General features: G+C 38.3%; 1 protein-coding gene across 3 annotated transcripts in view; it reads right to left on the reverse strand.

The window, feature by feature from the left end:
- The window catches only part of AFF2 (AF4/FMR2 family, member 2), a 491,308-nt gene that overhangs the window by 73,192 nt on the left and 398,455 nt on the right, over positions 1-19,661 (reverse strand). For all 3 annotated transcript variants that reach the window (XM_012665266.1, XM_012665264.1, XM_012665265.1), the window contains one exon: positions 18,871-18,908. In XM_012665266.1, coding sequence (XP_012520720.1) covers positions 18,871-18,908 — 38 coding nt within the window. The remainder of the gene's footprint in view (positions 1-18,870; positions 18,909-19,661) is intronic.

Raw genomic sequence — 19,661 nt, forward strand, 5'->3', positions numbered from 1 at the left:
GGGCACCACAAAAGCAGGAGAACGGGATCCATTTGTACTCACCATCAAATTGGTATTAATTAATCAACACATAAATGGACATATAAGAATAACATCTATTGGATGTTGGGCAGGGGGGAGGGGGGAGGAGGGAGGAGGGGACGGGTATTTGTATACACAAAGAGTGCAATGCGCGCCACCGGAAGGATGTACATATTTGAAACTCGGACTTTGGTGGGGACCAAGGGCAACATACGTAACCTAAACATCTGTACCCCCATAATATGCTGAAATAAAAGAAAAAAAATTGAAAAAATATTTCTTTCAATCATTAATTTGAACAAATATTAAATGTCTACTGTGTGCCAGGAATTGACTCTTTATAAGTTGGTTAAAAAGTTTAAATTATTTTCCAATTTTTAAAATTTCTCTAAAAATAGGGATGATAACCTCATATCCTTATGATGGTTTCTTTAAGATTTGGAATAAAACAATTGGATATTCTAAAGTATATCCCCATGGCTGTTCACTGACAGGAAGCTACCCATTAGCAAAGAAGGATTCACAGATTAGACGGGATTAGAGCTGGGTGCAGCCTTAGAGCTCATGTAGTTCCCCCCTCATTTTGATTCAGGAGAGGATGTAGGCAAACTGGACAGCTGCTCTTAGGAGCAAATCATTAAAATAATTCAATTTAATATTATTTAGATCTACTTTTTATTACCGTCTGATGGAATGGTTAAATTTGGATTTGTGTGCAAGTGTCTTGTTATACGCATTTACTTACTGAGTAGATGTGGCTGGACTGTTTGCTGATATTCAGCATACAAAGAACCTTCTGGCAAAATCTGAGACAGATGAAGAGCATAGACATTAGAACTCAACAGAGGCAGTGTACATTACCCAAAGGTTGCTGGAACCAGTAGGATTTATAGGGGATTTTGGCCTAATTCTAACATTTTAAAAATTATTCTGTATTATACTTGGGTTGGCATCTGTTTGGAGGTAGAAGTATCTGTGTATCTGAATTCCTCCCCCATTTAAACTCTAATGCCCCTGTAGGCAGGTATTGGCTTCCTCACTTTGGAATCCCCTACAGTGTCTATCAGAGTAGAGGCTCAACAGATTTCTGTGTTCAAGTGTATGAAATTATACAGGATGCTTTCCTTGGAAGAAGTACTAATTGTCCAAGTTATTTCCATTTTCATAATCCCATAAAATCCAGCATCGTTCATCTAGATGAAAGGCATGGGTTGCAGGCAAGAACCCTGAAGCTAAACATATTTGTCTTCAGTGACAGAAAACTGATATTTACTAAAAGTATATAAAAACACCCCCTCCACACACACATACAAGCACACATGATGGATTTTATTCAAGTCTCACTATCTCACTATTCTCTTTTCATTAGCTGGGGTTTAATCACTACCTTTGGTCGTTAATTATATCCTTGAAGCAAATCAAAGTGCGCACAGCAAGAGTTTTATACTTTGAGTTCCTGTAGTTGCCCTTCCATTCTAAGAGGAGTTAAGGCTCATCCAAACTCTATGAAGCTGAGGTTCAATTCACTTTTTATAGAAGAATTTAAAATCTGGTGGTCATTTCTAATGTTATTATTGATGTCAAGAGAGCTGAAGTCTTAAATATAATTTGGCCTTGTTTGCTGGCAATTGTCAAAGTCTAAGCTGCAACTCCATTTTAACATATTCTACTTTGCTACAAAAGATAAACAGCCCCAAAGAAATCCCCATAACTTCATTTTTCTGTAACAAATATCCTCAAACAGTCCTCCTTCTTTTAGGGCCAGGATGCTCACCAGCCTCATAAACACATGCAATCAGAGGTTTTGGTTGGATTTAGAAAGTGACTTGTGATCCTGTGGGAGGAAGTTTGTACACCACAGATTCCCTCACAGAGAATAAAACCCTTCTAGGCAAAGACTATATCCATTCTACAAAGCAAATGATCATGTGTTTTCTTAGGAGTTGACATAATTTTGTATTCTCTATGTTGTATCTGTAGGACCCCGTTCAACTCTGCTAATAACACACTGCGATTTTTAACACTTGCCCATATTTTATCTACCACACATGCTTTGTTTTTACTTACTACTGAGCTAGATATGGTTTGGTATATGCTGTTTCCGAATTTCTGCAAACAGTAGTAGCTTTAATATTCACTTACACTTCACATCACAAAGGCGACCTTAGAGGCAATATTAGGGAAACTACCTTTTAATAAGGTGCTTTTGGCATTTCAGGGACAAAACCCCTGGCACCAGGCATATGAGGCACAAAAGTAAGCCATCTTAATCCCCAAATCTACAGAGTCTGATAAAAGCAATCTAGCTGTATCAAAGTACAATTTACTGTGTTATATATGCATCATGCATATGTATGCATGTTATACACGTCCATCATAGTATAGATTGCACCCATCTCAAGTTTGGCATGGAGGCATATGCTTCCCATAGTTGTTGGTATGTGAATGACATTATTGGTTTTATGATATTAGAAACGTCCATGTACTTTATAAGGGCACCTGTGTAACAATGAGCATGACATGGGCCAAAGGACATTCATGCCTGAAGAACACCAGCCAATTGCTTGCTCCAGCTTCGCAATCTGTCAGTGAAATCTGGCAGAGTCATGTGATTTCCACAATAAACATGTTCCTCTGCCCATGGCTGTTGAGTCTCCAAAAGCCAATGAGCTGTTTTGAGTTTGAAACAAAAGAATGCACCTTGGCAAAGAAGAAGCATTGCAATGAATAATGAATGCCATCTCCTCTTTCCAGGCTGGGAGTGATTCTTCATCAGTGACTGACTGCAAGTGTCGGGCAGAGGGTTAGAGAAAAGTGATGATAAGTGCAAAACAGAATCAAGTGTTGGTGTTTTGCTGAGAACATCCTAACAACTGGGAAGAGAGCAGGGATGTATGAGTGACCGTTAATAAATAATATCTAAAATTCTTTTGCAAAGTCATTCCAATATCTAAAAAGAAAAAGGCACAGAAAAGAAGGTCCTTAGATATGAACTACTTTCTACTTGTTCTTCTTTTAACAGAGAATATAAGAAAGGAAGATGAAACAGATTCATTGAATTCCCCAAAACCAAAACCATACTCTATGAGGACCAAATGGTGCTGCATTTGAATTATTCTTTAGCCACAAATTAGCACCTCTTAAGAGCGTCATGTTTTTGAGTCATTGATTTTTAATAAATCCTGATTGGCAAATGTGAGAACAGATGTAGGTGTGCCAGATGGTTTTTCCAGACTTACCCAGGTCTAACTGCCAGACTTTGGGCCAACTAAAGCTGAGAAAATTAAATAAATAATTTATTCTCTTTTGCCTGACTCTGGAGATGCTGTTCTCTGTGCCCACTAGTTCATGCACTATGTGCAATGCCATCCATTTGGAAGAGAATCACTTATTCATCTTCTAGGCCAAAAGAAATACACCAAGGGAGGAAAAACATAGTTTCAAAAAATTAAAATATGCTGGAAAACATGGAAAATACCAATTATCAGTTATCCAAGATTTTATGAGAAAACGCTTGAATCCTTTGAGCCAACAGTGTTTACAGTCGCAGCAATGAAAATTCTAATTTTGTGCTCTAATGAACACAAAACAATCCATACTCAACCTTGGTAAAACTTGTAATGACTGTGTAATTGAAGTGACTTTGCCATATTAAAATATTTCATAAAATTATAGGAAACTGCCAAGATGTAAGAACATGAATTGGGAAATCTTAGATACGTGATACAATAGCCACACCGCCTCTCTGTTTTGCAAGTAGAATGAATAGTTTACAGAATTTAAGAACACCATTCATACTTAACACTAGCTTACTAAAAACTAATCCATAAGATGTAAGATGCTTTTGAGAAAGATCCACATAATAGAGTTATTTTAAGCATCAGAACATATCAAGTTATAATTTACATTTGTTTCTGTATCTTTCAGTATACTTAAAATGTCATCAAATTCCTCTTCACTATACATTTGGAACGTAGAAAAGGAAATAATTTTTTCCCAGTGACATTCCCTAGTCAGCTATTGGTTCTCACCCACGCTAAAACATGGATAAACCTCAAGAACATGCTCAGTGAAAGAAGCCAGACACAAAAGGCCACATATTGTATGATTCTACTTTTATGAAATATTCAGAATAGGCAAATCTATAGAGATAGAAAATAGTTTAGTGGTCAGAGCTTCCTGGAGGGAGAAATGGGAAATGTCTGCTTAAGGGGTACAAGGGTTTCCTTTGGGGATGATAAAAATGTTCTAAAATTGCTTGTGGTGATTGTTGCAAAAATCTGTAAATATACAAGCCAATGAACTGTACACTTTATATCAGTGAATTGTATAGTATGTGAATTATATCTCAAAAAGCTGTTTTAAAAATTGTGTAATCATCTCAATAACTCCACTTTATATGTCTACAATGGGGAAAGTTTTAAGAGAGGGGCAGACATTATAGGGATGCTGACCTAGCCAATACAGGTATTCAAATTTACCTGACTCATTGAACCATAACTCTCCAATTTTCTAGTTCACTTTACCTGCTTGCAATGAGGCTGTGGCTTGAAGATTCTCCACTCTGGATGACTGTCCAGTTTAAAGGCCCCCTTGGTAGGCTGATGAACCTTCCAGGGTTGGCCCCAGTGGCTCCATATACCAGCAGCAGGTTGGCTAAAGAAATTTTTGCTGCTGGCTCAGTGAGGTAACCTTTATATGGGAACTACTTTGCTTAACCCACTGATGGGTTGGAATCACTAACACAAGCCAGCTTTTCTCATCTCAGCATGTCTCGAAGTAGATTCTAATATTTCATATACAAAAAGCTTCTAGGGTCAAATAAGCATGGGAAACACTGCAATAAACTGTATCCCCCCTTCTTAGAGATACACAATGTATAGTAGAATATTGGGGGCTTGAAATTCAACTTAGGAGGAAACTTTTAAATCTCAGCATTTCCTATATTTATTTGACCACTCTCCACCACACACACACACACACACACACACACACACACACAGCCATTCGTTTTGTCTTCTTCATAACATCCATTAACATACTTCAAAACACCACTCATGGACCACACTTTGGGAAATGCTGACTTAGCCCATCAAATTGGCTGAAAGAAGAGAGAACCATGACTTTAAAGCTTTTTAAAGTACTGTCTGAGTACTTTACCTTGCTTTACAGAATTTTAATCTCAATAAAATGAACATGGGCACCAATGCCCAAATCCCTGGGACACTACTTCCTAAACTTTTATACAACTTGGCCCACACAGGAAAGGATTGGAATACTATACCAGGATGAACTAACAAGATGGTTTTCAGTCAAGCGATTTCATGACTCCTAGGCCTTGTCACCCCAAAGATTACAGGGATCAACATATTTGCATTTCTGTCATCTGTATCACTAAAAAGTTTTGGGGAAGGTCTGCTCTCAATAACCTATCACAAAACCGCACCAATTCAACTATCTTCATGTTGGGGAATCAAAAGACAGACTGTCTACATAATCCTCAACTTATCTGGACATTGTAGAATTTGTGTAGACACTACCAAAATGTTTTTAATATCACCTTGTGATTGACTATAGTTTTGTTGAGGTGGTACGAAGTACATAGGGCAAAGGGGTGATTTAACACCGAACTACCAAACATAGGAACAGAATTGGATAGTCTGGGGAATGAGACTGAGCATGATTGCTTCTAAGCACCTAGAACTTTTGAGCACCCAGAATTCCTATACTAATGGCACAATGAGAACCATTCACAGTGACAGTCTTGTATGGTCTTCCTGAAACATCGAAGAGAGATTAGATTATGTATCATATTGTTTCTTGTTAAGGGTATTTATTGTCTTCTAATTCCTTGAAAATAATACTCTCTATATGTGGTAGCTCCATTAACCAAATTATTTTGATTAACCAGAGTACTTCTTTCCCCAGACCTGTCAAATATCAAAGAGGGAACTATAACTTTTTCATGAATATAGTAATTTTGGTTTTATAATTCATTTTCTGTATTATCCTTGTTTGGAGAATTTGAAATATATACATATATAAAATTTTTATAGCAATAAAATCATTTCATGGATCAGATTTCAGAAGGCTTCATAATATGCTTTCACTTGAAAGACAAATCCAATTCGACATGAAGTTTCATTATGAAGAAACTGTTATATGTGATGACACTGGTTATTGAAATTGAAATGAAGTGAAAGGAAGCTAACACCAATGTGCATGAGATTCTTCTTTCTTTGAATGACACAAAGAACTCAATATATCTAATCATCTCTGTTATGCCCACTGGGAACTGAGCTATGGTGATATTGCACAAGGTTGCTTCTTGATTGCTGGAAACCCAAGTATTAAGCCATATGCCACTTATATCAGCAGTTAAAAAGCTTCGTGTGACTGCTGGATCCTGGGAATTGTTTTACTTCTCCTCTCTCCGTTAAAGTAAATGATAGTAATAATCTGGGCACAAAATTCACAAAGGAAGGGTACCAACCAGTCAGCACAGACTGACATTTTGGCTTTTTCCATTAATGTCTAAATTATTACAAACTTAGAAATAGGCATGAAGCATATCATCTCTGAGCAAGTTTTCTTGTGCTTTGGTGAGTCACCTAAGCAGAGAGACTTTCAAGAGGAACTCAATAGGGAAATCTTTTCTCTCCTTCTTATTGTAGGTTTTGCCTAAGAAGCATGAGGATCAGATGCAGTCTGTACTTTGACAAGCTCTGTTCTGTTTCTCTCTATTGTTCATGAAACTATCATTTCTGGATTCCCCCTCCCCCCAACTCTCCCATCTTTGTGAATCAAATCAGCTTTTGAGTACCTATCCTCCAGCCTCTAGAGTTAATGTCACCCCCAGATCATCAGAGTCCCCTGATGTGTGGTTTCTTTATCAGTTTCCTCCTCCCCTTCCTCCTTCCTGGAGGCTCAATGTATTCTGTTTCTAATATTCTTCATTTCCACTTGGTGGAGTTTGGGAGCTGGGGTCCATTTCTGAATTTGGGTCTCCTGGTGAGTAGTGCTGCACTGTGCTGTCAAGATAACTCTGGATTCATTTTATAATTAAAAAATCCAACAAGCAGGAAATGATTGATGGATGAGTCATGCCTACAAAGGTAGTGCAAGAGCTTTCTTACTCAGTATCACCTATCCTCTCTCCCCTCATCCTGCTCTCCATAATTCTGCCCAGTCAGTCAGGATCTTTGAGAGTCCTAGATCATTATGCAAAATAGTTTTATGTTAAGCATTTGAAGTAAAAACTACAGTGAGGCCTACCACTACTAGTAAAACATTTAATGAGCATGCTAAGAGCTACAGTTTGATTATCGACCTGTTAGCCAGTAAGTCCCCAAAACAATTCAAAGTAAATTTGCCTAATATGTCTATTCTACCCTGCCTAAAGGGTTGCTAATGAATATGCTGCCTGAATGAACAGAAAGATTGGGAGTTCAAACAGTGCTGGTCTGGATAACATTCCACTAGTACCAGAAACCAGTTTGTTCCATGCAAAGTTTCCTCTGGAGTATGTTCCAAATCCAGAGGTGATTTTCCAATAAAATGCTTATTGCAAGCACAGGAGCAATACCTGAGGGAGGAGATCAGGCAATTCAATTCTAGGAAATGCTGCATGAGGGAAAATTAACCTTGTAGCAGTGTTATTTCCTGAAACATGGTCTTGTTTTTTGTTTGTTTGTTTGTTTCTTTTGTACACATCAATATTAAGTGAGAGATTTTTTTTTTACCCTCTCATTGAGATGTGACCAAAGGATTTAATTACTTACATATTCATGAAAAGAACATGAAATTAAAGAAAGCTTGTTTAGTTTTACCACTCTACAGAGTTATTTCCTGGACCCTTGTGGCTAGAAACATTTGTGACTCTGTGTGTCAAGTCTTGCTTAAAGGCAGCTCCCTTAGAACTGTCCATGTTGGAGACATTCAGCTTCTGTGACTATTGACCAATGGGAAAAGCTGCCCAGAGCTTCTTCATACTCTGATAGTGAAGTATGACAGGAAGAAGAAGGGAGAGATCAGATGCATCTCAGACTCCATAACTCCAAGGAAGAGAGGGCAAGTGTGTGTGTTGTGGCATTGCTGGTGTGTGTCCAATCCTGCTAATTTGTGAGCATCAAGATGGTCTTTCAAATAGAGGAAAAAGCATGTGTAGTCAGCTGTTAACTTAATGATCTTTTTGTTTCCTCATCCTATGTGACAAAAATTTAACTTCTGTCATTCTTAAAAATGCCTAATGACATGAAATGCAACTGCCCATGCATAACCTTCACCACAGGGAGGCTGACATCTTTATTTCTGCACCTTTTCTTCAAAATCAATGGTGGAAATATATCCTAAGTAGGCAAGTGGGAGGTACCAGAAGAGTGGGATAGACCAGAAGAATCACCTGGGTGAGGGGAGAAATTCTAGCTTTATAAATATAGTAAAACTAACTTCATAAATCCTCTGAGTAAAAGTAATATGGAATATAGACTATTTTAAAAGAAAGTATAGTTCTTTTCTAGGAAAAATTAGTAACTCACATGACAGCTAATGATTAGTTCAGTAATTGTCCATAAAGCAGCACAAAATCAGGCTTACTGTTTGACTGAACTCATAGTAAACTAGGGTAGTTGCACTTCAAAGTTGTATCCTGAGGTGGCTGCACTCTGCACTTACTCATTAAAGACATAAAGCTCCTGCTATATGCCAGCTACTGTTTGAGGGGCTAGAGTTACAGTAGTGACTAAAACAATGTTTTCACTTATATGGACCTTACATTCTTGTGGGAGGTGACACTTCCAAACATAGATAGATAGATAGAATATGATGATGACTGCTTAGGAGAAAAAATAAAGTAGGGTAAAGGGGGTGGGACTGTATATGTGGCAGGGATTGCTATTTTGTATAGGGTAGTGGTCCAGTGCTCTTGCTCCCACTCTTGCCCTGGTAAAATTCCTCTTCAGGGCATTCACTATCCACAAGAGAAAATCACTCAAATTTTTAACCAATACCCACATAACTTGCCTTGTTTGACCATTTTTTTCAACATCCATGGCTCTGGGTCACTGTCTTGGACTATTTTTCAGAAATTAAAACCACATTCAAAGGTCTACCACCCATCACTAAGGACCAGCAGAGAAAACTCATACATGGTTTGACTGTACTCTCCCAGGGGATCTCCCAACAGGCTTTTCACCACAACAGCATCACTGCAGGAAGGGTACAGCTGTACTCTGTCATTGTAGGGCAGCTCTCATTGGGTGTTAACTTTAAAAATACATAGCATTTTTCTAGTTCCCTCATATATGTAAAGAGATGCTTCTGTAGTGCTTGGAAATAGTAGGTTTTCCTGTTTTCTTTAAATCTTCTCCTCTACAATCTTGTTTCAATCATGTCATATCCCTTTTTGGAAATAGATGGGGTTTAAATTATATGTGAGTGTACTATATATGTAGAGAGTATATATACACATCCACATATATCTTTAAAGAAAGTTTGCTAACATGTCTAATTTGCTTGTTAAATGACTGCATCATGGTTTGAGTCAACTTAAACTTTCACCTAGCCAGTGTTGGAAGTAACACACATATCCAGCTAGTGGGAAAGAGATGAATAATGTGTGTTTCTGTGTGTAGATGCTATCATTAGCAGATTCCCAGAAACTCACACTATAGTATTTGATAATACAAAGATGAATGAGAATGAATGAGCTCCTTGGCTGCCCTGGCCTCCCCCTGCCAGTCTTTCATTGAGGAATATAGTCATGTACTCCATGAAGCTGCTCAAAAAATAAGCAAAAGCCACAAAAGTTTTCTGAAATGTTTTCATCAAATATGTGGAACCCACTTGTGAGAATATGATGCTGAGAGAAGGTGGAACAAAGTCAAAAGATTGGGAGGGAGGTGAGAGCTGAGAAAAAGATTTGAGAACTGCTTTTAGTTATGGCTGCCTCATCACCAGGAACAATTCTATCTTGGGTTTAAATGACCATGGAACATGAGAGGTATAGTGATGTAGAGTATATAAACACATGTGCATATAAAAATGGATTATAATGACATGTAATCTACCCCTATGCTATAAATTCTACAAATGGAAACATTTTCTTGCAGAAAAATGATTTACTTTTTTTTAATGTTGGCTCTCTGGATAACTTCTGTTGGTTTAGACAAAAGCTTTAAGAAAGCAGAACCCTATTTGTTTCCTATTTCAGTCCCTGGCCAAAATGAGTCATTTCTATAGTTCTCAGTTCCCCCAAACTAGTTGTCAACTAAATAATAATTTATTACTTCAGGCTCTTGATTTTGAACATGTTCTGCGGTCGATGGAGGGCCTATTTACTGTTTGGAGCCCTGTGTGTAGTTACCATAGGGGCATGCATCATTTCCTAGTAATAAAAATAGCCCTACTGTGCTTATGTTTTTGCCTGATAAAAACACATTCAGAAAGAAATTTTATATCTGTGAAATGAATTCAGAAACTGAAGCTAAAATAATAGTGTTACGTGTCATGCCTAAAATACTGTATCTTAGCATAGCCTAGACATTTGAGTAATGTGAAAGGAATCGTATGAAAGAAAATGTTTTACAAATGTACAAAATAATCAAGGGTCCATGAAACCACAAGAGAACAGCTGTATGCTTACAGGAACTCTACATGAGCTGAGATTTACATAAAAGTCCGCAGAGAAGGATTAGCCTGATATAATCAGAAAGGATTTGATATATCTATTTCTTTGTAAGTAGTTTAAAAAGGGTACCTTATAATCCTTCCCAAACCCTAACCTTTAACTTCCAGAATAAAAGAATCCTTCCAGCATTTTCTTAGTTTCATCCACATCGCACTGTTCTCCTCCTAATGTCAAAAGTGGGGCCCAAGTCTTTGGCAGTGTGATGCTTTATGCATCCTGGCACATGCAGCTACTCTTTCCTTTCTTTTCTATCCTGCAACTCATAAACTTGGTATTTTCTGCTACTGTGAAAAATGCCCCCTCTCCTAAGCTGCTCCTAAGTACCAGACATTGCTCACAACACCGCATCTGCTTTCTTCTCCTAGTGCCTTTTGAAAGTGTTGTTCTGTTCTCTTGAATGGCCTCATCCCACTGTTCACTGGAGGACTCCTGCTGAGTTGGGGAAAGCCTGCTCCAAGCAGTTGCTCACTCTTTCACCTCTGCCCCGCAGGATGCTGCACATGCTCCAGTCATAGAACTGGTCTCTTCTGTAGTGACTACAGTGTTTCCCTACCAGTGTGTGAGGACTTTCAAGACAGAAATCTTATCTAACTCATCTCTCTATCACCTGAGCCTGGCACATAGTAGGTAACTCATTAATGTTTGTTAAAAGAGCAAATGTGTGAGGCTTGCTTGAATTTCTAGCAGGTCAGATATGTGATTCCAAGCTTTCAACAGTTTACTGAAAGATCACTAAGTGGTGATGTTCAAATTGTAGGTACAACTCTTATGTATCCCAAACTAAGATGACTTGTGTGAGCAGATTAAACAGAGTTGTCCATTATTGTCAAAGCAGCAAACACTAAGCACAGAGTCAGAGACTAATGTGGATCAGGAGATATTTTATGAATGTTGTTGCTAAACAAATGTAGTTTAGTTTCCTTTAAAATGGCTTGATTCCAGATTTGCTAGCTTACTCGAGGTCCTTCAGATTCATTAATAAATGGATGTTTTCTGTTTCTGTTTCATCCTTATAGTTATTAGGGTGTTATATTTATTAGTGTTAATTTACCACCTAAAGAGAAAAGGTTTTCATAAAGCTTTTGGAAAGTTGAGTTGTGGTAATGAGGCAACTAATGTGCTTGAAGTTTTGAAGAAACTCTTCCTTACAGATATAAAGTGAATGTAATCGAAGTTGGTGTAATTGTAAAAGTGCCTGCAAATTTGATGATTCATTAATTTTTGACATATTTGGTGCTGTGTTCTAAGAAAATAAACTGTTACATAAAGATGGATAATATGACTGTAAAAACCAGCAACAACTTTCTAGGCGTTGGAAGTAAACATTTGTGGCCTGAAAGGCATTGGTTGCGAGGTGGAGAGTTTCTGGAAACTTAGTGTTCCAGGCAGTCTGCTCTGTGGGTCTCAGATGTCTCATCTGAGACTGTCTGGATGGCGCAACTCCAATTACCAATGAAAAAGAGAGTGCCCAGAAATTTGTGTAAGTTTCATTGGCCTTGGGAACCATTGCTGGAACCTTTTTCATACAATTGCAGCTATCTGGACAACATAAAAAGCCTAATTTATTTTATGCAGCTGTTTAGAGACAGTTTTTATTGCTATCTTTCCATTAATTGCCCTTAAAATGGCCAGGACTGGTTAGATATCGACTAGAGATTTGGAGGAGGAGGTAGGAAGCACATTGATGTGGGCACCTCACTGTCATAAAATGAGTGAACCAGGTGTCTCGCTCTCTGATCTGATGAGGCTCACTGGGGACTGCTGGGCTTCATGTATCTCATTCAGAGGGACCCACACCTAAATGTCCCTTACCCTCATTGGGGAATATGCCTTAGGACATTCACAATCTATAAAAATAATTTAGAGTGTGACACAGTAAGAGACACAGGAGACACATAGACCAATTGAACAAAATAAAGAACCCAAAAATAAATTTAAGTAGCTACAGCTCTCTTGAATGGCCTCACCCCACTGTTCACTGGGGGACTCCTGCTGAGTTAGGGAGAGCTCACTCCTGGCAGTTGATCACTCCTTCACCTCTGCCCCACAGGATGCTGCATATGCTTCAATCATAGAACTGGTCTATTCTTTAATGTAATGACTTGTGTTTCTCTACCAGCATGTGAGGACTTTCAGGGCAGAGAAATCAGTATATCAGAGGTATACCTCTATCCCCATGTTTATTGCAGCACTATTCACAACAGCCAAGATACAAAATCAACCTAAGTGTCCATCAGTAGATAAATCGATAAAGAAAATGTGGTATCTATACATAATAGAATACTATTTGGCCATAAAAAAGAATGAAACCATGCCATATACAGCAACATGGATGGAACTGGAGGGAATCATGTTAAGTGAAATAAGCCAGACACAGATGGATAAATATTGCATGCTCTCACTCGTATGTGGGAGCCAAAAGAAGTTGGTCTCATGGAGGAAGAGAGTGGAATTATAGATACCAGAGACTGGGGTGTCTGTATGAGGGGAAGGGATGAAGAGAAGTGGGTTAATGGGTACAAACACACAGTTAGAAAGAAGGAATAAATTCTACTGTTTGTTAGCATAGTAGGGTAACTATAATTAACAACAATATATTGTATATTTCAAAATAGCTAGAAGAGAAGATTGGAAATGTTCCCAATACAAAGAAATGATAAATACTTGAGATGATTGTTATACTAAATATCCTGACTTGATCATTCTATGTGTATATCAAAATATAACATGTGCCCCATAAATATGTACAAATATTATGTATCAATTAAAAAAGAGACACAGGAGATACTCTATCATTTTACACTTGGGGGATTTCTTTCCTTTCCATGGTTGACTTTTTAAATAATGTGCGTCCTTCAAATATTCTCATTAGAAACTACGTGAGAGTATTTAGGGCACTAGGTTTTTCAAACTACCAAGGGAGACAAGTCCTCCATGTGGTCATTTAATTTCATGTGGACTCGAACATCCAATTTTGTGTTCCATCAAACATTTGCCCTGCCAGATAAAGATGCCCTCTGGTGAAGCAAATCTGGAAAACCTTACGTAAGACACAGCTAAACAGAACTCTTTCTGTAGGACTTCTTTTAGCCTATATTATGTGAATGTGCACAGTGACACCCTAGGAAAGCTATGTGATAGTGTATGCCAAACCTCTATGGTGCTGTAGCCTTTTTGTTCTCCAGGAGACAATCCCACAAAACTAGGGTTTGGCAGAATACACTTTAGAATCCACTGTCATTGTTTGGAATGGATGTGGTGACTCGATTGGCGTTCTGCACATCTGTGATATGCACACGTCCAAGAACATTACAAGAGATATGAACTCCAACTACAAAATTAATCTTTGGTCACAAGGGCCATTTCAAAGGCTCTACCCAATGTCCTTGGAGCCATACTTATTTTCTACCTAACATACCTTTTGAAAATTCTAATGATGTAGCTTGTTGTCCTTCATTTCACAAGTATATAAGGTAAAAATGATGGGGAAAGGCACCATGTGTGTGTGCACATGTGAGTGTGAAGAGAAACACAGATGTATTATACACATACATAATCTATGTACATGCATGAGTCTGCATCAAACTAACAGAGCAAATGTTGTCCTAAAATGAGCATAACTATAAAACAGGCTTTCAAGCTTCAGCTTTGTTAAAGAGGTGGAACAACCATGTAAATAATCTAGCTAAGGCCTGTGGCGAGAAAGTGACATGTCAAATTTCATACGACAAGCTAATATCAGACTCAAGACTAGAACCCAGGCCTACCAACTTTCTGTTTATGTTTAATAATTAGGGGATTGATCGATGATTCACATTCAGTAACATGTGAAGAGCTCTTCAATGCTATTTGACTTTACCAAGTGAATCTCTTTCACCTGAATGAGCCTTGAGAGCCCTAAGCTACCATTTCTTCTTGGCCTCAGTTTCCAACCTGACCTTTCACTGCCTGTGCACCATCAGGCAGCCTGGGCTCCTTGCCACACCTCAGCACCAGTGACTCAAACCAGCAATCCTTAAAGTCCTTATGTAAATATCTCCCCTTCTCCCCCCCCACCCGTTAGTGTTAACTAGAAGCACTTTCTCTCCTTAGAGCTTCCCTATACTTTATCTGTTAGCCACTTAACAGACATCTCCCTATCTTGTATTTAATTTTTTACAAGCCAATTTTATCTCTCCTGCTGGACTCTAAACTCCTCGAGGGTAAGACCTGTGTCAGATTTATTTTTAATTCCCTCAGCATCTATCACAGTTCCCAGAATATTGTGGAACCTAAATAAATATTCATTGGATTAATAATGTACAAACATCATAGCCAGAAAAATCTTTGTGGTTATTTGTCATTTTCAATAATGAAAGCACCATATCTATAAGATGAATCAGTTCCTAAATAAAAATGTAATTTCCTAAGCAGAGTGGATTCTGATCCTGATTTGTGAAAGACAACCACCATGTTATTTAATGTTGTTAAAGTGTAAAAGCAGGGAAGAATTTTATGCTTGATAACAGTGCTCACTCTCTCTCTCTCTCCCTCTCTGTCTCTCTCTCTCTCTTTCTCTTTCTCTCTCTCTTTTGGTAACAGATGTCAACCTTGGTTAGATTCAACTGAACTTATTAGTGCATGGCTTTTAGCCAAAAGCAATTCACATTTTCAGAAGTGTACTATCACATATGTCTTAATAAAAGAAATGTGTTTTTTTAAAAAATGTATGTGATAAGTCACATATGGTAGAAGAAATCTGTACATCTCTCAGGCCTTGCTGTCACAATGAAATCTTGGAGATGATTGCTGCAGAATATTAACATACAAGTGAAAGTCTCTCTGACACATTAAAGAGCCACAATTTGAACATACCAATCAAGCTTCAATACCGGTATGGTTCCAATATAGTGAGAAATATACCAGCTTTTCTTGTACTGATCACTGATGTTAAGAACATTCACATTTGAGTCGTACTCTCAGAGGTAATACTTAATATTTCAAGGGAAAGTCATTATTGTATCCAGGTACATTATGTGCTTACATTCACTAGGTGTATATTTAATTTCTCCTTTATATGGAATGTAATTAGTGTCTACCACAGTCTCCCTATGGTGATGAAAGAGGCTTACAACCACAAAGGTATTAAAAATAAATTGAACAAGTGGTTGGGAAATAGGGATGGGGTGGTGAAACTTTTAGAGAGGAAAATATACAAACTAAATGGATATTGTGAATCATTTACCTTCACCCTAATTGAAAGCTTATTTAGCTTTAGTTAGATGTGGAAGTAACAGGATTGTAGAAAATCTGTATGCCCTTTGCCATATACCCATCTACACACAACTTGGAAGACTAGCAGTATGCTCTAGATGCTCTAGTGCCTTTTTCTAACTGACCAATTAGAGCAGGAGTCAGAAAACTTTCTATAAGGGGCCAGATGGTAAAAATGTTTGGCTTTGTAGGCTACGGCTGTCGCAACTATTCAACTCTGTCATTGTAGCACAAAGGAAGCCACAGATATTATGGAAATCAATGAGTGTGGCCATGTTCCAATAAAACTTTATTTATAGATACTGAAATTTGAATTTCATATAATTTACACATGTCATGAAATGTTCTTCTTTTGATTTTTTTCCAACCATTTGCCAAACTATTCACCAAAAGACTATATCAAATCACACATATGATCATCTTTACCAATCTGTTTCCATACTTCAGTTGTAAATGATGCCACTGGACCTCTACTTTCTAGCAAAACTGTACACACTTTCCATTGTAGGCTCAAAAAGACAATCCAATGTTACTTCTTTCATACAAGTTCAAACAAGGAATTAATCAGAGGCAAAGCAGCTAGAATGAACCAGAGCAACGTGGGAACATTTTTACATGTGGCATGAGTCAAGAATAACAGAGACCGGATGACTTGTTCAGTTATAACACACAGGTCTTTCTGACCTGATGGTGACACTGTACTAGAGGAGAGCCACCAGCCTTATTAAGCCTCCAGGCCAGGTTCCTGGAAGGACTATTTTCTGGGATGTGTCCAATTTCTTCACTTGTTCATTCATTCAGAAAACATGTATCAAACCTTTAATGTATTTGGGATCCCAGTGCATTGTGTATAACTGAAATTCTGTGACAGACAACAGAAATGGCAAAAGGAGCATTATATACAAAACTTTTAAAAACTGCGACTCTGTTCTTCCATCAGGCAGTGTAACTGAACCATGCTCCGGAGTTTCTTTCCCTGAGCTGAGGTCTTGAGGAAGTCTCTCTTCTTCAAGTGCCCATAGAGCTTGTGGCTGAGTTTTGTCATGTGAGCACAAATGCAACAGGACACCCAAACTCACACTGGGAACAATATCTTTCTTAATTAGAAGACAATTCTAAATACCTACCAGTTAGTTGTCACTTAGGTTTATTACTAATCAGATTTTGAAATATACTTAAAGGTAAAAAGCTCTGTAATCCTTTGACTCTTCTAATCTTCCTGTCTTCTTTTTATAACATTCCCTAAAGTACTAGACATTAGATAGAGTCTGCACTGTGAATTAATAGGAACTCGTAAAAATATAACTGTTATGGGGTCAAATTCTCACAAGAAGCAAAGAGAAAATTGGTCCCATTTTCAGGCCATTAGAATACTATTTAATGCGGCCCCCACATAGTGCCAATGGGTTGTCTTATGCATGCCAAGATGGAGCTGGGTACTTACTTCCCATTGAGAGGGCTGGAACTTAGAGATGTTTGCCTCATCAAGGGCCTAGATTTACATTTCTCCAGCCTTTGCCCCACACCTTGTGACTTGGGGCACACATCTGCATGCAGGGAGACTGGAGGGAGGGGTGCAGTCAGACTGTGGAAAAAAAGATCACTAATGGCCCACCCAGGGACTAAACCCTGGCCCTAGCCTCATTAGCACCATCCTCTGATTCTCAGGGCTCACCAGCCACAGGCTCTCAGTGGAGGAGCCTTCAGGGAAAACAGACAGAAAAGAAATCAGGCTGCAGAGAAGATTTCAACCCCAACTGAACGACCAGACACAAACTCAACTACTACAAATATATCCAGAAGACTATAACATAATACACCTCCAGACTACAGATGCCCATCTAGAGACTACAGAAGCCTAATAAGGAATGTTCTGTGTCCTAAGAAAAATGAAATTTAAAAATAAAGTACACAATACCTTTTTGAATAGTGTATTAGGGCTTGGATTTAATGGTATGCTAAACACTACCCTGGTACCCTGGAAAAGTTAATACTTTTACAAAACCAAGCAGCCATCTAATCATTGGCATTAGCTGATCCATTCCCCCAGAAACTGTTAAAAATCAACATGCTCCCCATGTCTGTATTTGGTACCAACTATAATGGAAGTCAACTGAAATAAATTAACAAATAGTTCCTAGAGATGTGATATTACCAGACCTATAATAACCCAACAAATAGAGCAGGTCCTCCCTCAGCCACATGGCTGGCAGGACTGGTATGCATCGTAACACTGCAATCAGATGTCACAAACTCAAATGATAAGACAGCCATCCTTCTTAATTTCAAAGTCTCCCTCCTGGAAGAGACAAGATGTCTGAGATGTACTATATTTAAAAGAGTGCTCTGTGGCCTGTTTATGATTTAAGAATGTCCCATAAAGTGCCTTCAGAATCACTCTCTGTTAGGTAAAAAAAAAAAAATACCTTTAGTTAAATATATTTTTATGAGCTTTTCATTAACAGAATATTGGGGCCTTGATGCTAAGGTGCCAAACCTCCTCATGTGGCTGGAAATCACTTGGCACACTTTCAGTCATTTACGTCTCTGTCATAGGTCCAAGGTTTGCAATTAAAAATGTAAACTTTTTAGCATGTGCAAAACCCAAAGGCTGGAAGTACTATGCATTGAATATGATTATAATAGTATTCGGCAGCTATTCATGGATGGCACATATTAATTTATGTAAACTGGATACAACTTGGGGCATTTCCTCATCAGGAACACAGGCAAAAAATATAAGCTGATCCCTACTCATTGGAGGGTTTTTTGCTTGTTTTGTTTCTGTCTTTAAATTGTCATGAATAGAGACTAACTCAAAATCCAAGGTCTCTTTTATGACCTTATTTTTTCACATACAAGGAATCCATTTAAATTAACATTTCTGACTAATAAAAATAATAACTTACTTCACAGGATTATTCCTAGGTTTTGCCTTTTCAACCGCCTGTAAACAGAAGAAGAAAAAAATGCAATTAGACAACATTAGCAGGCATAATCATTGCAACTAGTTACCCAAACAATAAGCAGTATAAAATGCTCTTGAGAAACAGAAGGAGCTAACTGAAGCAGGCTGCTGGAGATAAGCAGACTGCAGACTGAGAAAGCAATTTTCTTCTTCTGGGGAATGTGGGTACCTGTCCAAGTGCAGCGTTCCAACACAGGTGGCCATTGTGAGGGGCACAACTAGGTCCTCCTCTCCCTGCCTTTCCCTCTAATCTCACCCCGTGTGGGCCTGACTGGGTCATACTGACAGGTTGGGGAGGTAGGTGCAGAGGGAATGGTCGTGGGCATAGCCCGGATTTTTAGATTCGTGGTAGGGAACTGTTCACCCTAGCATTACTGTTGACATCTGGCCATACTTACTCCATGATAGGAAGGCCAAAGTGTCCATTTCCAAAATCATTTTCATTGGCAGACACCACAAAAGGGCAAACAATGACCAAATACTGAGATCAATTTCCTCCTGTGGAGCCTTTAAAAAAATACACACCAAATCATCGAAATGAGGAAATCTCTAGGCCTCTCGGCCTGCGTCGCCTTAGACATGGAGCCTGGTTCCAGTTTATTGCTGAACCCATTGATCTGTGTACAGTCCATTTATCATTCATGAAAAGAGCTAGTGATCTTCACAGTATATTAGAAGAAACAACTCAGATCATCTGTCAACAGCCCTCTTATTTCTGTTTCCCTCTCCACA

This window comes from Propithecus coquereli, unplaced genomic scaffold (assembly GCF_000956105.1).
Source record: "Propithecus coquereli isolate 6110/MARCELLA unplaced genomic scaffold, Pcoq_1.0 Scaffold99, whole genome shotgun sequence".
NCBI classification, from domain to species: Eukaryota; Metazoa; Chordata; class Mammalia; order Primates; family Indriidae; genus Propithecus; species Propithecus coquereli.